A 23,164-nucleotide genomic window follows, 5' to 3' on the forward strand; every position below is an offset into this window, starting at 1 on the left:
TTTAACGTAATCTTTGGCGTATGGGAGCGTACAGGAGTTATTGTTATGGTGGTGTTACATGGAAATCAGAATTTAAATGTGCAGCAATCAAGAGAAGTCTAAATGAGGAAGCTGGTCTGCTTTTCCCTGGCCAAGACCATGACATTTGACTGCTCCATTTCCATGCTGAGCAACGTGTCAGCCTTCACCCGGGGTCACGGCACCACAGAAACACTGAGACACATGAAGAGCCAATTTAGTGGTCAAAATCTACGGCAAATTAGAGGGAGCGTTTTACTTCAAAACACAAGCAGACTCAGCAGCCAGTTTCCCTGCTGCACAAAAGATTTGCCAAGAATCTCCAGGGTAACATTTTCAAAATGCTGGATTTTTTTTTCCATATTTAGACCTAAACTAACAGCCTGATTTTTCAGGGGTAGCGATACCTGCAGCTTTCAAATGAAGCCGTTTGTTTTAAGATGGAAAATGGAGGTGTAAGCAGTGGGCTCAGGGCAAGTGAAATATCTCAAGGCCTTTCACTGTTCTCAGACAGACTGAATCTGCTGATTTTAGTGTCAGTGGCTGACCAGGCTCATGTGGTCACAATAACCCAGACATACAATAAGCCACAAACCAATGAAGTGCCTTAAAAATGAGCAATAAGGCTCTGAAATCAGCACAAGAAACAATGGGAAGCTCGTAAAATCGGAGCATTGTGCTGGAAGAGGTGAGTCCCCCTGACGAGGCAGGCAGCTGTCTGCTGAACCTGCTGGATTATTTAACCAGCAAATGCAACAGGAACCGAGCAAAAAACAGTAACACATAACACAGGAGTCGGTGTCTGCGTGCTGCTGGGATCAGAGATCTGCAGGGTTTAAACTGAGGACAAAGCAGATGCTGAGCAGTTGGGGTGCACATGCAAATGGTGGAGAGAGATTTGCCTGTTCTCTTTCCTCTATAAAACGAGACACCAACAGTTCAAAAAGGAGCCTTGCAGGACTTCGAGAGCCCTCCTCCTCCTTCGTCTCCTTGATATAGTCTTTACCTGCATCCCTGGAAGGGGCTTCAGGGAGGTAGCAGCCCTGCCAGGGCAAATATTTCTCCTGAGGGCAGGGAAGGGCTGGAGGAAGGAGGCACGCTGCCCAGAGGCTGTGCTGCAGATGGAGGGAAGGTTCCTGGGAGAGAGCAGAGCCAAACGCACAGCAGGTAAAGCAGCAAGGGGGAGCCTTGCCTCCTGCATTTCGGGGCTGCAGCAGCACTTTATGCAGTTAGAAAAAAAAAGGAAAAGCCAGTGCTCTCTTCCTGGGAAGCAGAGAAGCAGAGGTCATGTTTGCATCACCTGCTGAGTATCTTCATGTCCTCTGGAGAAAGGAGGTACAAAGATAACACACATCTGAGGCTTGTTATTTGTACGCTGCATTGTTTCACTTTCCCTGATTACCAGAACCTCCTGATAACAGGGCATGTTCTTCAAGGAGGTGCTAATGATTTGTAGCTGGAAATCAATGGCGATGTCACACTGCCCCTTGCTGTAGTCATCGGTTTTGAAAAATCTAACTCTGAGTTTGTAATTGAAACTACCTGCCCAGGAAAAATCAACGTTTCCTCTATTTTGCCTTGCTGTTACTGAAGACAAAGCTCCAGTGGTTCCTGACATTTTTAAGTGGCCACTTCTTAGATCCTTGAAAGCAATTTGTACAAAGCCAGAGCATCTCAGGGAAGTCCTAAGACCCCGCTTAGTGCCTGATCCAAATTCTGCTGACTGCAGTGAGGCTGCAGAAAGGTCACAAAAACAAAACTTAGCCCCTTATTTTCGTGGTGGAGACACACTTTGCTGCGTGGGTCAGCTGTGCTGGCTGGCTGGGAAACATTGAACCGTGGCTGAGATCTAACTCCATGGGGCTGGAGTTCATTAGGAAAGATGGCACGTTTCTGAGTGTGCTAATTAACCTGGGCTAACGACCACACAATCAAAACTTGGTGCAGAGGAGGCACAGGAGTTTAAGTCATCGTTTGGTTGGGGTCAGCTTGGGCTTGCAGCGTGTCTCCTGGAAGCTGCCTGCTTTGGATGGCACTCAGGTGATTGTACGTGCCCAAACCACGGTGCTTACAGACTCCTGGAAGTAGGCAGAGCTGTCTTCGTGATAAAAACTTCCCGCAGTGGAAGTCCCTGAACTTGCTCTGTGCAGAACACAAAAGTTTCCAGATTTCCATGGAGCTCCGAGGCTAATTTACAGCTTTGAGGAAGGACAGTGGAGAAAAACCTGTGCTCATGTAGGAAGGCTTTTTGGCTGCAGTTCTTCCATGTCCAGTGCAGGCATTTACACCTTCATAGCGTCATTGTGGGGTGTTAATTAAAAAAAAAGTAGATTATGTGAATGTAGCTGCTCCTGGGGAGATGCCGACCAGTGCCTAATTGCCTTTCTCTGTGCCCTTGCTGATTGGGTTTTGTGCTCTCCTCTGACCGCAGGCAGTGGCTCCCGCGTGACAAGGTGTACCCCCTCGGCGTGGACGACACCGTGGACAAACTAAAGATGATGGAAGGCCGAAAAACCAGCATCCGCAAGTCTGTGCAGGTGGCGTACGACCGAGCCATGATTCACATGAGCCGCGTGCGGGGAGATCACCCCTTCGTTACATCTAATTACCTGTAACGGGTCGGGGCAGCCAGGCCTCCTCCTCCAGACCCCGTTGCCCACTTTTTGGGGGTCAGAGCAGACCACTCGGGCGCTGGGTGGCCGGGGGCTCGCTGCCAGCGGGGAGCGGGGCGGCTGCCACCCCTTTGTGTCCTCGTACAAGGTGCGCCGTTCCCAGCAGCCGTCAGCACTCCTCGAGGTACCCTGACACGTGCCAAAAAGCCTGTCCAGCTTCTTTCTGAATGTGTCTCACCGAAGAGCTGGCAGGAGATAAAATGTATAAGTCTACAGGGCCGGGAGGAAGGTGTTAGGAGAAGCTGCTGGGCGGCGGGAGCCACGGGGAGCTGATGCAGCGAGCAGAGCCCAGCGCTCTGCTGGATTTTCGGACCCTCGCCCCTGCCTCCCCCGTGCCACCAGGGTCTGCAGTCACCAGCCAGCCCTGAGCGATTCCTGGGAACCCGTCACCGCTGTAAGCAAACCAGGCTCCTTTCTGGAAATCCCACCTGGACTTTCTCGTGCCAAATTTACCCTGTCCATCACTGGCCTTTTTATTTTGTTTAGATGACATTGATCGTCCCATCACGCTCAAGAAATTGTAGCCGGGAGCTAGCATCGCGCTACTCCTGCCTACATACGGTGTTTTCGTGTTCGATTTCTTGCATTGCATTTAGAAAAGTTTGAGATATTTTGGTAACCTTCCCCTCTGCTACACACACTGACATGCACAGATGCACAGAGCTTTAAATATAAAAAGCAAATTATCTGCTTTTTTTTTTGGTGTGTGTTTATGTCCTAGAAATTTCTTTGGTAGTTTCACATTTAAATTCTGATTTCCATGACTGTGCTTGTTTCAGTCACATTTCATATCATGGTTTAGTACAGAATTGAGTCTATAAGCAGAGATAGCTTCCTTTTTTGAAGAAACAAAACTAATTTTGGAGGTGTCCAATGAGCTAGAGCAGCTTTGCAGGCACTGAGGTTGATCAGGGTTGGAGGGAGATGCATCGTTTGTGTTGTTTTATGCACATTTGGTGTGGGGCTCCTCTTCCTTTCTTCCTTCTTTTCTGTCTCTTTCAAGTTTTCCTCGGGCTTGGTTTGGGTTGAAACCAAGCACTAAGTAGAGCACACAACCATTTTGCCTTTTCGCCTTCTCTCACACACGTCTGTCCCTTCCCTAGTGTGTGGGTCTCCAGCGTTGTCATCATTACAAAACAAATAAACCCAGCTCTGCTGACAACCCCTGTTTTTTTCTGGGTTTGCACGGCAAAAACAGGGACAACCGATGTTCGGAAACAGATGACAAAACCTTTTCTATTAGCCAAGGACTTTTGATTTCTCTGATCTCTTCTGTTGTGTATCCCTCTTTGCTTTCCCATTTTAAGAACCAAAGGTGCAGAGCAAGATTGTAGATTGAATATCACCATTTCGCTTTTTAACTCGATATTTTTTTATTATTTTAACTTTTTCATACTGAAGAGAATGTGGGGTCAAAATAATAATTAATAATAATTAATAATACTGAATAGTGGGGAGTAATCACTGCCATTTCTACTTGGTCTACTTTTTTAAAATACCACTTCTTATACATTGGGACACGGAACCACACTTTAAGGAAGATTCCTGTAACATATAGAGATGGGGCATAGGGTTTTGTAATAATAATAATAATAATAAAGCCTACGGAGTGTGGCTAGGGAAGGATGTTGTGTATATAGTTGTAAGATACCGTTCTAAATTATTTAGATCTATTGTCACCATTCTTGAAGTCCTCAGTTGTGTTGCTGGGTCTTTTATATGCACACGGTGTAATTTATTTTGAGGGACATACACTTTTCCAGGTGGTAGCTCAGCTGTGGACTTGTGACCTGTGTATATGTTCTAAGATCTTGGGGTTTGTTTGTTCCGTTTTGTTTTCTTTTTTTTTCTTTTTTTTTTTTTAATGACATTTTAGGGTTTGGATTGGCTAATATCCTGCTGTTGCTACGGGACCTAAACGTTACTGTCAGTCTGCTGTAAAGCACAGATTGCTCTATTTATTGTAGAAAGTGAGTTTATTTGCTTTCTAGAACTGTTTATATCAGATGGTATAAGAGAGGTAATATGAAAATCTATGCTTGTAAAGAAAAAAAAACAAATGCTAATTTTACCTACTATAATCTGACTGTCTGAGACTATATTTTCTCTCTGAGAAATAAATGTTCTAATGTATAAAAAAAAAAAAAAAAAGGAGTCCGTGCTGGTGTTGTCCTGATGTCTGGGCCTCTTGGGTACATGGGGATGGCAGGCAGAGGGTGCTGATCCTGCGGGCTCTGCTCTGGGAAATGCTGTTTGCTCCTGGTTGATGGGAGCCGAGGGAACCTTCCCAGTCCCTGGGGCTGGCTGGGGGAAGAGCGAGGCTGTCCCCGGCTCACCTGGTGCCTGTGCAGGAGACACGGATGGGCTTACGGCCCCAAAGAGGATCCATGGGGAAGGAAGACATGGAGAGACAAAGTCCTGTGTTGCCTCGAACGTCTCCTGCAGGGGAGTTTTTCTCTGTGCAACGCATGAAGGGTTGGGTTCTGCAGGATGGGATCCCAGTGCAAGGCAGCCCTCTGCTTGGGGCGGCTGCAGAGCCCCAGAGGGATGGCAAGGGGGAAATTTGGGGCTCGAATCCCATCTCCTGGCAGCGCTCGTGGCTCTTGGTGGGCCTGGGGGCTCCTGCAGCTGGAGCCAGGAGCCGAGTGAGTGGCTGCAGCAAGGGCTGGGCTCTGCAGCCCGGCTCCTCCGAGCATCTCCCTCCCCTAACGAGCATCTCCCCTAACGAGCATCTCCCTTCCATCTCCCCTAATGGGTATTTTCCCTCCCTGCACAGGGCCGTGCTGCTGCAGGTGAGGACACCCCGCTGGAGCCGAGGGATTTTTTTTTTTCCTTTCTTTTTCCCCACCCCGCTATCAGAGCAGCACCACAAATGGCACAGGGGTGCTGTGCACTAGGAAAAGGGCATTTGGGCTTTGCAAGGGGTCGGATGGGTTAAAAGAAAGCCTCGCCTCTGTTTCCACCAGAATTTAATTTATAGGGAACAGGGTGAGGAGCTTGGACGGGAGACCCAGGGCAGCTGAACCTGGGCAGGGCTGTGGGGTGATGGCAGCTGCGGCTGAGGGATACGGAGGAGCTGCAGCAGCACTGGGCACAGCTGACCTGAAGGCCATAAAAAGCACACAGAAAGCACACAAAAAGCACACAAAAAGCACAGCCAAGCGCAGCGTCCTGGCTCAGTGAGCGTTGCAGGTATGAGGGGAGGCATTAAAAGCTGAGGGTCTAACTTTCTTTTTAATGTTTTCTACCTGTTGCAAGAAACGGGGGAAAACGAGGATTTAGGAGCAAGCAGAGATGTTGGGAAGGCTGCGACATGGGAGCAGCACGCGGTGGCTGCAGCTTCCCAGGAGGAAAGCACCAAAAAACCAGCAGCCGCAGTCAGCCCACCCGCCTAGTTAGTTCCACACTGGCATTTTCGGTTGGAATTATTAGATTGTAATAAAATAGCCTCCCTCCACCTCCTCCTTTTCCTCTTTTAACAAACGAGATGCTGACTGAGGGAATTACTCTGCGGCTAAGAGGTTTCCATGACAATGGCACCTTCCAGGCGCTCCAGCAGCAGCAGCCCTGCTGCTCGCCCCTGGCTTCTCCCCGTGGGCCAGGGATGGGTGGAAGAAGCACGGGGAGCCTGGTGGGGGTGTTTAAATTGGGCCCCCCTGGTGGTGGGGGCAGCCCAAAAGGGTGAAGCGAGTTTGTGGGGTTTTATTTCGGGCAGTCGGTGAGCAGGGGGTGCAGAGCCTCTGCGGGGTTGTGCTGGGGACCCCAGCAGCGTGGCCCCCCGACAACAAGTCCTAAAAAAGAACATGGGGGTAATAGGGCTGAGCCCTGAATTAACACCCTGCAGCCCGACTGCAGCACGTGGGGCAGGGATTTAGGGGCTCGGGGCTGCCCCAGCCCCCCTGGCCCTTTTCAGAGTCCTCGGGCTGAGACGAGCACTGTCAGGAACCTGGGGGGGGAAATATGGGGAGAGAGGGTCACAGGGGCAGAGCAGGGAGGGCCAGGGAGAGGCGGGGGCCATGGGATGGAAACCAAACCTCAAGCCCCCGACACAAGCACCGGGGCCACCCCTGCTGGGGTTTCAGCACCACCACCCCCAGCCTTGCTGGGCGAGCCCTTCTGTGTGATATCCATTCTCTGAAAACAAAACAAAACAAAACCCAGTACTTTCCCCCAGATTAGTACAAAAAGAAGAATTTCCAGATTTTATGGATAGGAAAACCGAGGCACAACGGAAGAAAATGACTTGCCCAAAGCCTCCTGGTGCCGAACAAGGATCTGTTCCCCCCCCCAGCCCAAACACATGCCAGACCATACAGCTCAGCCCGCAGTTCAATCGTTTTGGTTTTTCTTTTTTTTTTTTCTTTTAATTAGTCCTGTCAAACTACCGACCGCCAGGTCTGGCTCAGAGAAAACAACAAAAGGCACACATGAAAATAAAGTAAAAGTCCAAATGCCTGAGGAAAAAAAAAAACAAAAAACAAACAAACTCCAGGTCAGGAAAGCAATTTCTTGAGACACTGTTTGGAGTTTTATTGGCAACAAGGCTCTGCCTTCCACATGCTTGGCCCCGGCCTCACGGCCCGCTGCCTCTTCGCATTGGGCACCCCCACGTCCTGCCCCGACAGCCCCAAGAAACCCCAGTGGGGTCCGGACCCGTCCCCTGCACCCTCCCGCAGCCAACCCCAGCAGGACAGGGACAGCACCCACAGAGGAAAGCAGCCCAGTAAAACATTCACACTTGGTTTCGGTTAAGAACCGAGGGAGGTGAGGCCAGCCCTGGCTGTGCCGGGTTCCCGGAGGATGCGTCCACACCATGGGGAGCACCGGGGGCAGCCAGCGCCGGATCCGGGACCATTTGTGCCCAGGAGAGCCCCCGGCAGCACTGGCACCGCTGTGCCCTGCGGTGCCGGGCCCAGGCACCGTACCCTGTATCTCCTCACCCTGCTCTCCCCCAGCTCCCGCACCCACTGGGAGCTCCCCTCTCCTCTAAACCCCCAAATCCCCTTTGTGTAGGACACCTCAGACTATTTTCACCCCAAAACTCCCTGACAAATTCAACACCCCAAAAACACAGTAGGGCAGAAGGAGCTCCGGCTCCGGCTCCCCCCTCACCTCGGGAGGGGTCCAAAGCCCAAGGAGGCTGTACCCAGGCAGCCTTCAGAGGCGTGGAGAGGATGGGAAGAACAAGGGATGCATGTTATAAATATAAAATCATATCTGCTACAAACAGAAGACTTATATTGTACATCTTTGACCCATATACACAAGAACACAATATACACAGAACGCCTCGGAGGAGCGGGGGCTTTGCGAGGGGGCGTTGAGGAGCCCCCCGCTCCCCCCAGGCCAGGAGGGGCTGTACCGACGGCACGGCGGGCGCAGGAGGTCTCGGCCAGCCGACGAGCATCATTCCAAGCACACGTGGGTGGAGTGGTCCCCCCGCCGTGCCCACCACGCCAACACCTGGAGGAAGGCGACGAGGATGGAGAGGAGAGGGCAGAGCACGAGCAGCTCCCTCGTGAAGCCACAAAGCGCTCGCGGTTTTTGGACGCTGGGAGTGAAGCCAGGCCCTGAGAAACTTCTTGCCCTGCAGCCCCGGGGAAGGTCTCCGGCCAGGCAGTCTCTGATAAGGCATTTTCGTCTGGGAGTTGGATCGAACTGTGTCTGAAGAGAGAAGGGACCGGGATGGGGCAGCGCACACGGGTGCGAGGCGGCGAGCACGTGTGTAGCGGTGGGCGAACACGCGGCAGCAAAGCCAAGGCAGTCAACAGCTGGACAAGCCCTGGGCAGGGGTGGGAGAGGACAGGAGGGCTCCGTCCTCGGCTCAGTTTGTCTGCAAAGCTGCCCCCGAGCCCCTTCAAGCCTCTCTCTCCCTGGCTTGAAATACTGACGGTGGTTGGAGTGGCACACCAGGCGCGTGGAGTGGCGGACAGGCACACAGAAGAGTTAAGACAAGTCGATGTGAGCTTTGTACAGCAAGGAGCAGCTCCCGGCTGGAGTGTCCAAAGGACTCAGGACGACAAAATGCCACAGTGATCAGATCGGGCCAGGAGGAGGAGGAGGTGGGCACAGGGCAGAGGAGGGAGTCGAGTCCTGGCACCTATCGGCGGTAATGATTGGGAGCGTCTGCAAACATGTACTTGAGTCTGTAGGCTTCAGCGAGCAGGAGTCCGATCTCTTCGTTGCCCCAGTGTATCGTGGGCAGGTTTTGTAACAACATTAGAAGGCCCTGAAAGAGGGGAAGATGCTTAGTTTGGGGCAGTTGAAGGCAGAACACAGCTCCAGAGCAGGCTCAGGGCACCAACAGAGGCAGCAGCACTCGGTGACTTGCACTTGTCACTGTTGAGGTCTGAAAGACTCGGAGGCAGCATTAGGAAGTGCTGGTGTCCCGCTCTGAATGAGGGGAGCACCTCAGATGCCCCCAAACCACGATGAGACTCACTGTGACCAGAGCTCGAGCCCAGGGAAGAGCTGGTGTTTAATGTTTGCAGCCTCCAGCTGAGCACAGGGGCTCAGAAGTTACTTTCAGGCAAAGATCCTGAGACCAGACCATCTGGGAGCCAGTCCTGAGCGGGTGGGTGACCAGGCCCACGGTGGGCTCCCCCCTAGGGCAGTTCCCTCCCCTCTTCCCAGAGGAATTACCCCCCCTCCCAGGGACTTACTTGGAAGTCTTCCTCATCCAGGATCTCCTTCCGCCACTTGATCAGGAAGGCAGCACAGACGTACAGGTGGAAATGCGAGAATCCCTCCGGCTCCGACTGCGGACAACAAAAAGCTCTGGGTCAGCTCTCACAGCTCCGGTGGGCAGAAATCCGACTGTCCCCTGCTACCTGGGAAAGCCCCAGGGGCACAATACTTTGTTTCTCCCCTCTCCCTGCTGCACAAAACCTCCTCCCCACGCTGCAAGGGGAACGAGCCCCGCAGCGAGCAGCCTGCGTACCTGGTAGGTGTCCCAGAGGCGGATGGTGCAGCGGAGAGGCAGCTCCCTCATCAGCAGGTTGTTCATCCAGCGGAAGGCGAACTGCAGGTATTCGACCTCGTACTTCCGAAAGTGGTTATGTACCTGCTCTGAAACAGCACGTTTCCCTTACACACCTGGGGAGCACCGTGCCCTAGCTCCTGGCCGAGGCGCTGCCCCCGGCACACCGACTTCCTCACACTCCAAAAGCTCAAACCTCCTCCCAAACACCTCCACTGCTCATCCTGTGCTGTCCTTGTAGGCAAGCATCAACCCCCTGCACTGAGGGTGCTGCTGGCACCAGGAGCCTCCTGCTGCTGGGTCACACGAGGGCTCCCCCCCTGCCCACATCCCCTCGCCACCTACCATCGATCCGGCTGACCAGCTCCTCCAGGGCTTTGACTTTCTTCTGGATCCCCGGCTGTGCAAAGGTGTAGTTATCCTGGGGGGAGAGGCTATCGGTCAGAAGGAGAATAACACCTAGAAGTGACCCACGCCAGACCCCCAAGCTCTGCGGGAAGCCAGGACAGCCCCCAGGCAGAGAGATGTGGCTGCTGAGCACCGGGAGCTGCCTGCTGTGAAGTCCCTGCTGGGACAGCAGTGGCTGTACAGCTGCAGCAGCTCGTTTCCCCGGGATTTTGCCCCCAGATCGTGCCCAACGAAGAAGAAATCTCTGAAACACCAGGACCTGCTGTCAGAGGACAAACAGCCAGGCAGAGCCTCCTTGATTTTAAACGCTACGGTGCTGCAGGTCTGCCTGGTCAGTCCAGGGATACACAGAGCTCTCACCCAGAGACAGAGAGAAGATGACGGTGCTGTATCTACCCCAAAAAAGGGGGGGCTTCCCTGCAGCCCCAGAGGCTCACCTGTATCCCGTCCAGCAGTTTGCTCATGCACCAGAAGCTGTCGGCTTCGATGCTCCGCAAAACATCCTGCGACAGGTTCGTCACGTCGAAGTTCTCCACGTCCTCCTCTGCAAAACAGACGGGGGGGAGAATCAGGGGGGTGGGGGACACCAGGGGGCTCACGGGGACACCGAGGGGCTTTAAGGCTGATTGTGGGCAGCTGCCCAACATCTCTCTGGACAGAGAAAGTTCACGTTAATTCTGCACGGAGCCTCACAGCAGCGCCAGGTACTGGAGGGGCTGCAGAACCTCTACTTCTCATCAGGGTGGGCTAACAGGAGAGCTCCAGGAAAAAAAAGAAAAAAAAAAAGGCAGCCCTGTGTTTGGAAGAGCTGCAAGGGCTGCGTTTGGAGCAGAGAAGCCCCCAGGAGGACAGCAGCCATCGTGCTACTGGCAGAGGCACCTGCAGGAGCCGTCACTGCTAAATTGAATCAGCGGATGGATGGCAGGGCTGGACGGGCTCATTTCCAAACCCAGATGCTCAGAAGTCGGAACAGGCACCTTTGATCTTGCTTGGAAAGGAGCACGGGATGGAAAGGATGAGCTCGGGGCCACCCTCTTGGCCGGGCCTTTAATTAGGGATGGAAGCAGCCTAATACAGAGAGCTGGGCAGGGAGCACTGGGACAGGGTCACTGCTGGAACCAGTCTGGGTGCTGAATCCCTTTCTGCAGTCCCCTGCTCCATCACTGCTGCTTTAGATGAAAACACGAGCCCCGAGACCTGGGAGAGACTCAGCACAGCAGCTCCGGGACCTGAGCTGAGAGGTGCTGTGTGTGCAGCCAGCTCAGCACCCCTCTGCTCACCGGGTCCTCTCCCCGTGCCTGGGGAAGGGGCTCGTGGTTTCCTCTGGCAGGCATCGAGCTGAGAGTCCTGCCCCAGCCCCTCAGCCCCCAAATTTCATCCCCACCCTCCCGTGGGGCGGGCAGCACCAGGGGCTCAGCTGCTCGCACAGCCCCACGGCCTCCCTTGAGCTCTTCCTTGCGCAGCACCAGCTGAAAACCAGCGGTGCCCAGCAGCCCAAGCCATTGATCCACGGAGGAGGAACCACGTCAGGCAGGGATCTGGCAGTGGTGGGGCCCCAGAGCAGCTCTGTGAGCTGCTGAGCAGCCGAGGCATGGCAAGAGGAGGAAAGGAGCTGGCTGTGCTAAGACCCAGCAGTTAAATCCACCCCATCTGCAGCCTGCTCAGTGCCTGGAAGGAGCGTGAGAGGTTCTCCAGGCGGACTGGGTGCGAGTGCAGGAAAAGCAACAGCCCCAGAGCAGAGGAGGAGGCAGGGGAGGTGGCAGCTGGAAGGCCACACTCAGCAAGAAAGGTTTGGAGGATAAAAAAGGGCTGGAGCAAGGGCTGGGCAAGAAGCATAGCCCCAGATGGGTCCAGTGCAGCACGAGCTCGGCAGCCACGTGCAGAGGTGAGCCCTGACAGCCAACATGGTGCATGGTTAGGAGAAATCATCCCAGGGACCCACAGGCAGTGCCAGCACTTCGGGCAGATCTCTTCCTGCACAGACAGCTCGTCCTTTACCTTCCAGAAAAGAGAACTCACTGCAGGTGGTAGCAGAGCCCCACGCTGTGATTTTTTCCTCCTTTGGACTGCAAGGAGCAATGGCACATTGCAGAGATGAGCCCTGGCCACACAGGCTACCACGGTGGAAACCTGGGTGGCTGTCCTGTGGCTTCTGAGGACATCGCAGAGATCACTGCTGGCTCAGAGCCCTAACCAGATAGTGGGAGGTTTCCAGTGACTTCAACGAGCTTTGGATCAGACTCTAAAATATTTGTCCGGCAGGATTCCTCTGTCATTAATGGAGTCTTAGGAAATCCTTTTTCCTTCTCCTCGCAGTGAAAAATAAGAGACTTCAGGCACAGGGATTACGGCACCCTGGCATTAATGTCAACCCCAAAACACAGCCAGCGCTGGGGAAAGAATCAAAATCCTCTAAGTGAAAATGACTTGGGCTCGGGCTGAAAGCACCGGGCTGACAAGAAAGCCACAAGCAGCAGGGAAAAGTCGATTTGCCTTGTGAAAGTCTCAGCTTGACAGACACACCTGTACGGGCAGCACAGGACAGGGATCGCTATTTAAATGGTTGATTTTAGATTCTCAGCGGGGTCTCTTTGTACTTCGCTCTCCCTAGAGCAAGGGCGAGCTCCAAATTTAAGCTCTGAGGGGAAGATCCTCCCCTTCCCCCAGCTCTGGGCCTTTGACAAAACCCCCCCAGTGCCTTCCAGGCCCCATCCTCCTCCAAGCCAAGCACATTCAGATGCAAATCCACCCTGAGCACTTCAACTTGAGGAGCTCAGCGAGGTTACGAAACCGAAGGCGATTCAAGCAGGCAGCAAAGACACTCTAAGGTCAAGATGCATCTCCAGCGTGCCACGGGAGCTGCAGAGGAACACGTCCCCTCCAGCGAGGCGAGCTTTTTTTTTTTGGATGCCAGCACCTCGCACCATTTCAAACGCTGCGGTTGGGAGGCAGCTTCAAGCAGGGACTGGCACTTCTGTCACTTACCGACGTATTCAGAGAGGAACACAACAAAGAATGGAGTGACCAGGTCATTGATGCCCTGCACATAGCCGCTGGCTGGGTGTCGAATGGCCCAGATAAACAGGATTCTTTCAAAGATCTAGGGGAGAAGGAAGGAAAGCAGGTACCTGCGTTAGCCGTGCACAAAGGAGAGGCAGAGAAGCAAAACTGCTAAGCTCAGCGAGCAAAGATCATGCGCTGACAGGCTCTGCAGCAGTGTGGCTAAGGTAAGGAGCACACCAGCCCTAAGAGAAAACCCAATCTGATCCACAGATTGCCACTAAGCCCATCCACTCTTCCCAGAGCGAGGAGCCCTGGTCTTGTCCTCAAAACCTCTGCTTGAAGGACCGCAGACGGCAGCTTTCCAAAAGCCACACGGACAGCCACAGTTGTTCTCTGGGCTCCTGGGCCAGCAGCCACCAGCACAGTGCTCCCAGCAAAACGCCACAGACCAGGACAGTTCCCCCACAGCAGCTTCTCCCCCAAAACAACCTCAGTCTGTTACTTCCAGCCCTGACACACCGTGCACACTGAGGTTGTGTCCACGGGGGGCAGATGCTCACACCCGGCCCTGCCTGGGCTCCTCACGAACCACTTAACGCACAAATGGTTTAAAAATGTTTTCAAGAGATAGCTTCAGGACTCTGACCAATCCTTAGCTATGTTTTGTCAAAAAAAGGTTGATCTCATAATCCTCGAGCTCTAAGGCTGAGATGTTTCACAAACCTGGGGCACAACCAGGCCGTTTAAGCAGGAATTTGCTGATCAGGAGCCACAGGGAGCTGTCAGGCAGGGAAACCCTACAAAGCTCACTCAGCCTGGGGGCAGTGCTGGTCTGACCCCACACACGAACAGCCTGACCCCACAGCGACATGGGGCAGGAGCCTCGCTCCCCCCTTACCTCCTGGACAAGCGGCTGCTGGAAAAGGGGGATGAGCGGGTTGGTCCTTGGAATGTCGATGTGGATCTGGAAAATAGCACAGGTTACATGCACCAGCCATATCCCTAAGGGACACAACAACTCAAACACAGCCCACCAGAAGGGAATCCACCCTGCAGTGCCCCCTAGGCAAGAGCTGGGCTTGCTGACAAGCACTGTGAGGGTACAGATGGCAGCTGCACAGAGGAAGTCATCCACAGCTTTATCTCCAGTCTCCTTTGCCCAGGTCTGGTGACCAGAGGTGGGCTGGGAAAGAGCTGGGGTCTGAAATCCAGTTATTTGGTCAATTTAGGGAAGGATTAATCCAGAACTTGTAAGGAAAAGGACAGAAACAGTGCCCTGACCCTGAGAAAGCTCCTACTAGCTAACAGGTAGGAGTCATCCTAGCATGACCCAGCTGCACGGGGGCAAGCAGCAGGCAGGGGGAGGAAAGGAACGCAGCGAGGTACCTGGCGGTAAGTATCTTGGTGGTGCTCCTCGTTCCGGGAGTCGTAGTACTGCTGGATGAAGCCGAAGTACTCCTCCCGCTTGCGCTGCAGAGTCAGCTTCCGTCGCTCCATGTTGGCGGGGAGATAACCCTGCAGGAAACCCCACGTCAGGGCAGAGCCTCAGCCCCCACACCACAAACCAGCCCCCGAAATCCCACCAGGCTGCCGCGCGCCTGGAAGCATCAGATACATGGACCCCGGGGCAGGGGAAAGAGAGTTTGTGGGTTTGGGCTTTTTCCCCAGCCCCCAGTGCTTTTTCTGAGCTGGTACAACCCAACCTTACAGGATTCAGTTTCCCAAAACGGAACAAACCACGTTCCCAGCACCTCCTTGAAGAGGATTTATTAATTACGCTCCCTGGCCAAAAAACCTACAGCTCGCCTGTAGGGCAGGGAAACGATGACTCCATCCCAAACAGACACAACATGAGTGAAACTGAACCTGGGACGCACAAAGGTGTAGGATTGTGTCCCCAGCTCAGCACAAGCTGCCAAATTTCCCCCACAACTCCTGCACCACAGCTCCGAGTACTCACTGAGAGGAGACGCCACGTCACGGGCCGGACCTCCCTGGGCACGCCAGGCCAGCTGCATTTCCTCAGCTCATCTGCAAACGGACAGTGGTGGCAATGGATTAGATCCTAGGCACGTCCAGGCACCACTACACCTAGAAGGAGAGGAAAGCCCAGTCTGCTCCTGCAGGCTCTGGAGACACTGAGCCTCCAGGACGGCTCCACGCCGGCAGTGACCGGGGACGTGGGTGCGCAGGGACGCTTCCAGCTCGGGGCTTCGCTCCCCTCACAGCTGGGCTGGGCTCTCACGCAGAACCCAACAGCCCCCTGTGACCCCAGCATCGTTTGTGAGATGGAGAAAGGCTGGAAACAGGCAGGCAGCTGGTGGAAGAGGTTATCATCTGCCAACAGAGCCATTCCTGCAGCTACCCCACCTGTAGCATGCAGGCAGTGACTTTCTCCAGCCCGGAGCAGACGCTGCTTCAACCCGAATTGTGCTTTTTCCACGTGCCCCCCCCTCTGCCTCCTCCTCCCCAGCCACAGGTGCCCAACGCTGCCACTCACCCAGGTCCGTGTTGTGGCTGGAAAGGAGCTGCCGGAACTTCTCCAGGCGGGTTTTCTCCCTCACCGTCATGGGGGGAGCACCCGAAGCATTTTGGTCGGAGATTCGGGCGACGAGAGGAATGACGGGCCGGAGGGGGAGGGACTGCTGCTTCTGAAGGGGGGTCCGCACGCAGGTCTCCTCTGCGGGGAACAGAGGCCACGGTGAGAGCAGAGAGGGGACAGCACCTCTGCAACCCCAACGAGCTCCCTGACGGCTGCCAGAGGCTCACCATGCAGCTGCCACCTCCTTTCCCCAGTCCCGGCACTGGTGGCCCACTCTGGTGGCCCGCAGAGACCCGCTGTTCTTTTGTCACTTCCCCTCATTTTTCTTTCCCTTCCTTCCTTCTGCATCCCTCCAGACATCTGCCTGCCCGCGGTCAGGCCTCCCCCACCACGTGTGAGGAGATGCGGGCAGGACGCAGGAGACGAGGCAGGAGGAAGCTGTGGGAAGCCCAAAGGAACCGACCTTCAGAGCTGCCTCTCTCGTGTGATTTAAACAGCGATGGAGCTAATTGTGAGCGCAGAGAGAGGCAGCAGAGGGCTGCCAATGCCACCTGCTGGCAGCAGGGACCTGCTGAGTTACACCCAGAGCAAGGCAGAGGGAGCAGGGGCTGATGCCTGGTTCCCTGCACCTGGCTCTACAGGGCTGCATCCCAACCTCGATTAAAGGCAGCACATCGTGAGCAAGAATTGAACAAGACCCCTGAGAGCCCAGAAAACAGGATCCTGGAGGCCAGGAGTGGTTGTATGCAGGATATTGAAGCAGAGATTGACGTGGAAGTGGAAGAGAAGGGTTCCTTGGAGCACAGGTTACTCTGAAGGAGCAAATGCTGCTGCTGGGCACACGGGCTGTGCCCCAGCCTCTTGGGCACCAGACACACGAGAAGCAGCAAGGAGCTGGGCTCTGCAGTCAGCCAGGAGAGAGCAGGAGCCAGAGGCTGCTCTTACCAGCTGTCCTGGAGAGCTGGGCCTCACTGCTGGACTTGATAACCTTGCAGTTGGTGGGCACATCGCTGAATGCAGACGGGGCCCGCTCGGGCTTCGCCCGCAGCTTGCTGTGGTTCTCCAGGACCTGGGCGGCCGTGGCCTTGGCCACTTTAGAGTTCAGAGTTTGCAAAGAGGAGGAGGAGGAGGAGAAATCCTCGTCTTCATCGTCACCGATGTCCCAGGCATCGCTGGTGTTGCGGGCGAACTCGTGGAAGCTGGAGGCCTTCTTGCTTTTCGCGGGCAGCGCGTTGGCCTTGGAGCGGTCCTTGATGAAGCTGGAAGCCAGAGAGAAACAGCATCAGAGCAGTGCCATTAGACCAGCCCATTTTCTTTCCTTCCCCGTGCCCTAGCTCTGAGCAGCCGGTCCCTGACTTTTTCCAGCTTCCCGGTTGCTCCTCTCAAACCCAGGGCATGCGCCAAGCCTCTCCTGCCTGCCCCAGCCGGCGCGCTATCAGGGCACGGAAAGGCCACGGTGCCAAGAAGCAGCTGGAGAGCTGCCAGGCTGCTCGGCTCAGCAGGGCAAAGCAGAGAGGCGCACAGTTCCTCCAGCTCTGCCTCCCCCCTACAACACCCGGGTGGATTAACACACGGAAAAAGCCCTGAGACCTGGGGAGAGGCATGGCAGAGCCCGCACAAAGCCCGTCTGCGCTCCTCGGCACCAGCTGCAGTCGCTCCCAGGGCCCCGAGCGGGCTGTGCCTTCCCTCAGGGGCAGGAGGAGCCCTGGCATTCACCCTTGCGCCACAGAAGTCAAAGTCCACCAGCTGAAGCGTCACCAAGAGGGGAACCGTCAGCGCTACGCGGCCGAGACGGGGTGAAGGAGGCTGTGCAGGGCAGCGCTGCCTCTCCCCAGGTGCTGTCACCCTGCTCCACCTCGCCCTTCCCACGGCTCTTCCCCCTCCAAAGGGCACAGGCACAGGTGCTGAGGAAGGTGCCCGTCTCCTTCGCTGTGTCTGAGCCAGATTCCTGCCCACAAAGGGCAGCAGCAGGTTAAGATTCCCCTACAAGCTTTCACAGAGCCCAGCACAGCGCCGTGTGCCCCTACTGCTCTGTTTGCCCGCACCCAAACCCCACAGGGCAGAGGGGATGCACAGAAGCTGCGGGACCATTTCTACAATCCCAGCAACGCAAACCGGGACACGGACTCCCAGAGAGAGGGAGGAGGGGGAATGTTGTGGTTGCAGGGGACGCTGGAGCCCTCCAGATGCTGCAGAATCGAGCCCCAAAGCTGCAGAGCAGACGGGCTGCGTCCCCGGGAGATACGGGACACTCACTTCTTGGTGAGGCGGGGATCCAGCGGGGGATGCTGCGCTCCGTAGACGGGTTGAATGCTGCAGGAAGAGAGAAAAAAGAGCCTCAGATCCAAAGCGCCACGTTCGGATGAAGATTTGGTCTTTGCAGCAGCAAACAGAAGCCTTGTTGGAGCTCTTCGGTTCTCTCCAGCCTGAGCTGGGATTTGGGATCTCGAGCAGGGGGCAGAGATCTGCTCTGTGCTGCACCGCCGCCTCCCTCCCCTCACCCTGCGTCTCAGCGCCTGCCCCAAACACCAAAATTCATTCTCTCCTCCATCAGAGGGCTGTCCACCTTTGGGATTTCACACTCCTGAGCCCTCCGGAGCAGGGGAGGACTCTGCCCAGTGACGCTGGGAACCCTCGGGGCCCGAGGTTTGATCCCCACGCAGACATTCAGGCTCAGAGCCAGAGCCAAGCAGCCGCCTGTACAATCCGGGGTTTGATGCGGGTCCAAATCCCAGCTAAAACAACCACCTCCCGTGGGGTCTGCAGCAAGACACGTCCCTGGGACAGCGAGCCTGAGGGCTGCACGGGGAGCCTCATCCCAAAAAGGAGCTGTCAGACACGTGCAAACCACGGCTGTTACAGCCTCTGGAAGCGAGACGGATCCTGAGCTACGAGCTCCGTTGGGGTAACCACTCACAGCCACCCCACAAACCACACTCGGGTTGTGGAAAACAAGCCCTGGCCACCCCTGGCACACAGCTCAGGGACAAGTGCCCATTCAGAGCCGGCACACGAGGGACAAGGCTCCCGATGGAGCTTCCAGGAGCTGCAGATGGAGCCCGGCAGGGAAACGAGCAGAGCCCGGCCGTGCCGGAGGGGGGCCGCAGCCCGGCACAGCTGGAGAGCAGGAGGGGGACAAGCGGAGACCGGGGAGGTGGCAGCAACGGGGCCAGGGGGATGGGAGGGACGTGGAGACCCGGGGCAGGGGCTGGAAATGAGCACGGAGCAGGAGGAGGCTGGGCTCAGCACACACACACACATCTGCGTGTGGGAATAACAAAGCAGGTGGGAAGGGAGCAGCGCCAACGCCGAGACAGCCGGCAGGTGACCTCCGAGCTGAGCCAACACCCACGGCTGCCAGGTGGCACGTTTGGGACCTCGGGGTGCTCCACGTCTGCTCCTGGCCCTGTAACCAACCCGAGCAGGTCCCCGAGCTCATGTCCAGGTCCTGAAGCTCTGCACAGAGGGGTGCACCGTGGTGCCACGGGGATCACAGCGGGGCCGGGGTTCCTGACACCGTGTCACAGGCTCTCGGTGTCACCTCAGGGCTTATCCGAGCAGATTCTGATCCCTGCTGTCACCCCAGCGTGGCAGCGCCACGCAGCCCTCGCCGCTCTCATCTCTCCGAAGAGCAGGGAATAAACAAACACACGCACCGGGACGCACGGCGCCAACCTGCCAACACACCCCAAAAATTACAGGGGGGACAAATCCCAGTGCAACAGCCACGGGGCAGCGCGGGAGACGTGAAACCACCTTTACCACTTCTGCCACACGCCCTAATATCGACAGGGAAAAGCTAGAAGCTCATAAACCCAAGCGGCCCCATTCACCAAATGAACCTAGGGCGGCCTCCAGATCATCCCAAAGCCTCCCTCCGCCAGCTTTTCGGGGCAAGGGAAGGAGAGAGCCAAGGGAAGACCTCACAAAGTTCCCATCAGAAGCACAAGAGGCAGCTCCGAGCCCGGTGCCGGGTGTCCCACACCCACTTTCCGTGCCGGTGCTGCCCTTTGGGGTTGAGGCCCGAGCCCTGCCCGTACCCGTTCCTGGAAAGGATGGCACACGGGGTATTTAGGGCTGGTAACACACCTCCTCGGACAGGGGGGAGATTTAGGAACCTGTCTGCAGGCAGAGCTCTGCCTGGGCAGGGCTGGCTGCCTCCCCGACCGGTTCCCCTGGCTGCAGCGTGCTGAGGCAAAGCAGCCCCAAGGCAGCAGCTCGGGGCGAAAGAATGGGGCCGGGAGGGACCCAGGGGGTGCACAGAACCCGCTCCAACCAGGAGAGGAGAGGGGGAAGGTGCCGTGCCCCGTCCGGGCTGTCCCACTGACAGCGGGGCGCTGGAGTAGCCACAGAGCCGAGTGGGAGCCTGTTGGGATTTAATTCCGACTGATTTCACCCCGTGCCTACACCCGGAGAAAAAGGGCAGGGTTCAGATCAGGCAAACGAGCACGAACACAGCCCGAGGAGGGCCAGACACGCACAAAACCCCAAAAGGATCCCCGGAAAGGGGGTGTCCCGGCCCCACACGCCCCCAGCACGATGGGGTTTGTGTTTGGGGTATTCGGCTTGCGGCCACCCCGTTGTGCCCCGCTCCTGGGGCCAGGCAGGGAGTGACCCCACAGCCGCACCGCCCCCCGGTCCCACAGCGGGGGGGTCCCTGCGGTGTCCCCCGTGAATGTGGAGCCCTCCCTGGGAAACGGGCCCGGAGGGGGAAGTGCAGGAAAAGGGGGGGCTGCAAGAAAAGGAGGGGGCCCCCATGAAAAGGGGGGAGGGTCCACAAGGGGGCCGGGGTCTCCTCGGTGTTTCTGTGCAGGGTCTCATTATGGGGGGGGGGGGGGGGGTTAAGGCTCGGCCTCCCTCACCCCAAAACCTTGGAGCCCCCCCAGCACAGGGGCAGCCCCCCCTCAGACCTCCCCACCCCCCAGCACCACGTCCCCCCCATACTCCACTCCCCTCCTCCCCAAAACCTCACAAACCCCAAAACCGCCCCAAACACCCCAAAAACCCCCAAAAAATCCACAGCCCCCCCTAAAGACCCCAAAAGACTCCCCACACACCCAAAAACCCCCATGACCCCCAAAAATTCCCCCCAAAGAAACCAAACCCTCCAAGAAACCCCACAGCCCCCCAAAGACCCCCCACACCCCAAAGACCCTCACAACCCCCCAAAAAAACCCAGAGCCCCCCAAAAAACCCCAAACCCTCCAAAAACCCCACAGCCCCCCCAAAAGACCCCAGAGCCCCCCCAAACCCCACAGACCCCCCCAAAACACCCCTCAGGCCCCCCCAAGACCCCTCAGGCCCCCCAAAAAAACCCACAGCCCCCCCTAAATCCCACAGCCCCCCCCCAAAAGCCCCCTCCCCAAAGCCCCCAAAGCCCCCCAAGCCTCCTCAGCCCCCTCAAGGCCCCCGGCCCCCACCTGCCGGGCAGCTTGGCGCTGCGCTTCCAGAAGTGCCGCCCGCTCTCGGCGGCCATGGCCGAGGGGGGGGGGGACGGGGCCGGGCAGGGCCCGGCCGCCCCCGGCGCAGCGGCGGAGCGCGGAGAAGGCCCCGGCGCCCCCCCCTCCGCCCTCACCGCCGCCCGGTTGAAGCCACCGCCGGCGCCATGTTGGTTGAGGGCGCGGGGAGCGCCGCCATTGGTCGCCCTCGAGGCGGTCCCGGCGGCTCGGCCAATGGGGAGAGGGGAGGGGGGTGATGTCATACGAGGAGGGGTTGGGGAAGGAGGGGGTGGGATGTACCATCTAGGATGTTTGGGGGGGGGGGTGAGCCATTTCGGTTATTGTGGGGGTGGGAGGAACCATCTCACCTGCTGTAGAGGGGAGTGGGGAGGAGTTTTTAGCGCTGAGGGGAGAAGGGCGGAGGGGGGGGGACTGGCAATGGGCGCTGGGAACGGGAGGGGACCCTCCCTCGTGAGCCCCCCCCCCCCGCCACGGTAATGGTTGGGCTGGCAGGGTTAAACAGCGCCCTGAGGGCCGGGAGAGACCATTCCGCTGGGGGGAGGGGGGGGACAAAACCATGGAGGGGAGGGGAGGGGGGAGCGGGTTAAACCACCCGCGGCGAGACGGGGGGAGGTGGCGGCGGGCTGAACCATCAGGGAGCGGGGGGGGGGGATGAGGGGTGGTGGGGTCCCCGGGTGCCCCCCCCCCCCCCGTTGCCATGGCACCCAGAGGGATGGGGGGGGGGCGGGGGGCATCTCACTGAGCCCCCAGGGGACGGCCCCCAGTAATAGGGTGTTATAGGGGCGTTATAGGGGCGGCCTCTGTGAGGTGTGGGAGGTCGCCTGGTGAATAAACGGGTAAAGTGGAAAAAAGCACAGGTGTCAAAACACAGAGTCACAGCCATGGCGTCATTGGGGTGGAGGAGCCCCCCAGGGTCACCTGCTCCAGCCACCCCCCCCCCCCCACTGTCCCCACCGAGCCGTGTCCCCAAGCACCAGCCCCAACCTCTCCTGGAGCCCCCCCAGGGACGGGGACTCCCCCACCTCCCATAAACACAAAAATAAAGAAAATAACCCCCCAAACAAATAAAAAATGACCCCCCCCAAACAGAGTTTGTGGTGACATCTTGGGACCCCGGGAGCCCCCTCTGTCATCCCTGAGGAGAAAACCCCTCCATGGGGGCAGCCCCTAGCGCCAGGCCCCCATGGCGGCAGGCACAGGCCGCGTGCTGCCACCAAGGCCTTGGGGACATGGGGACATCCAGATCCCGGGGGTGAGGCGCGATGGCCCCGTGCTGCCTTGGCCTCATTCAGCAGTGCCTGGTGGCTGGCAGGGCCACGAGTCAGTGCTGCAGCCCGTGCCTCAGTTTCCCCTATTTGCAGTGGGGCAGGGAGCCCCTCGGGGACACCTCAGGCGCTGGGCCACCCGAGCCAGCCAAGGGACAGCTGCCACCCCCAGCTCTGCTGTCCCTGTCCCCTCAGCATCACCCCGAGTGCAGTGGGGAAACCCTTTGGGGAGCGGGAGGGCTGCGTGTGCTCACAAAGCGAGAGGGAAATACAAATTGCAGGCGCATTTCTGCAGAAAAATTATCTTTTCTGAGGACGGGGCTGACAGCAGAGGGCGGCACAGGCTTGTTGCAGCCACAAAGCCTGGCCTAGCAGCGGGTGCAGTGGTGTAAATCCACTTGTTGCTGCTGTTTCCCTGCCAGGTGCTCTGGGGATGCAGGAGGTGTTTTGGGGGCACGGCGTGGCCAGGAGCAGAGCAGCGAGCCCAGAAACGTGGCAGCTTTCGGTTCTGAACGAGAACGAAAGCCGAGCGAGAAGAATCGGTTCCTTTTCCCATCCCGAGGCTGAAGCAGAGAAAGGAAACTTAAAACTAGCAAAAAATAGAGCTTTTTGAAGCTCCCAGCTGCAGGGGGGTCAGTGCCATCCCGGTCAGGAGGGCGAGCAGGGCTTCCAGAAAGGGGCTGGTCCGAACTGGGACAGAAATACTGCTCCTTCCAGCCAGGGCAACGTGGCTCAAAGCGTGTGGTCTGCAAGGTGCGACGTCCATTTGCATTACCGCAAAGCTCCCCGTTCCGTAACACGACTGCAAACGCCGCCCA

General features: G+C 57.0%; 2 protein-coding genes across 5 annotated transcripts in view; one reads left to right on the forward strand and one right to left on the reverse strand.

Moving 5' to 3' along the window:
* Positions 1-4,835, forward strand: part of BRPF3 (bromodomain and PHD finger containing 3) — a 29,245-nt gene extending 24,410 nt beyond the window's left edge. For all 4 annotated transcript variants that reach the window (XM_068660258.1, XM_068660259.1, XM_068660255.1 and 1 more), the window contains exon 13: positions 2,450-4,835. In XM_068660258.1, coding sequence (XP_068516359.1) covers positions 2,450-2,633 — 184 coding nt within the window. In that variant the 3' untranslated portion in view covers positions 2,634-4,835. The remainder of the gene's footprint in view (positions 1-2,449) is intronic.
* A 3,073-nt stretch (positions 4,836-7,908) lies between these two features.
* On the reverse strand, positions 7,909-21,266 carry TBC1D22B (TBC1 domain family member 22B). The gene is made up of 13 exons (XM_068660322.1): positions 21,043-21,266; positions 17,879-17,935; positions 16,568-16,881; positions 15,581-15,760; positions 15,041-15,111; positions 14,467-14,595; positions 13,979-14,044; positions 13,063-13,177; positions 10,515-10,621; positions 10,015-10,090; positions 9,631-9,758; positions 9,353-9,448; positions 7,909-8,919 (listed from the first exon to the last, which is right to left on the reverse strand). Exons 1-13 carry the CDS (start codon positions 21,096-21,098, stop codon positions 8,791-8,793), a joined length of 1,524 nt encoding a protein of 507 aa, XP_068516423.1. The 5' UTR covers positions 21,099-21,266; the 3' UTR covers positions 7,909-8,790.
* Positions 21,267-23,164: the final 1,898 nt, after the last annotated feature.

This window comes from Anas acuta, chromosome 24 (assembly GCF_963932015.1).
Source record: "Anas acuta chromosome 24, bAnaAcu1.1, whole genome shotgun sequence".
In the NCBI taxonomy this organism is placed as follows: Eukaryota; Metazoa; Chordata; class Aves; order Anseriformes; family Anatidae; genus Anas; species Anas acuta.

What these genes read in the sequence shown, in the direction of transcription:
- TBC1D22B (XM_068660322.1), bottom strand. Translation starts at nt 21,098, where the DNA reads ATGGCCGCCGAGAGCGGGCGGCACTTCTGGAAGCGCAGCGCCAAGCTG. An exon ending in AGCGCCAAGCTGCCCGGCAG is followed by an intron (nt 17,936 to 21,042) that starts GTGGGGGCCGGG and finishes CTCTTCCTGCAG; the next exon opens with CATTCAACCCGTCTACGGAG. An exon ending in GCCTCTGGGACACCTACCAG is followed by an intron (nt 9,449 to 9,630) that starts GTACGCAGGCTG and finishes TGTTGTCCGCAG; the next exon opens with TCGGAGCCGGAGGGATTCTC.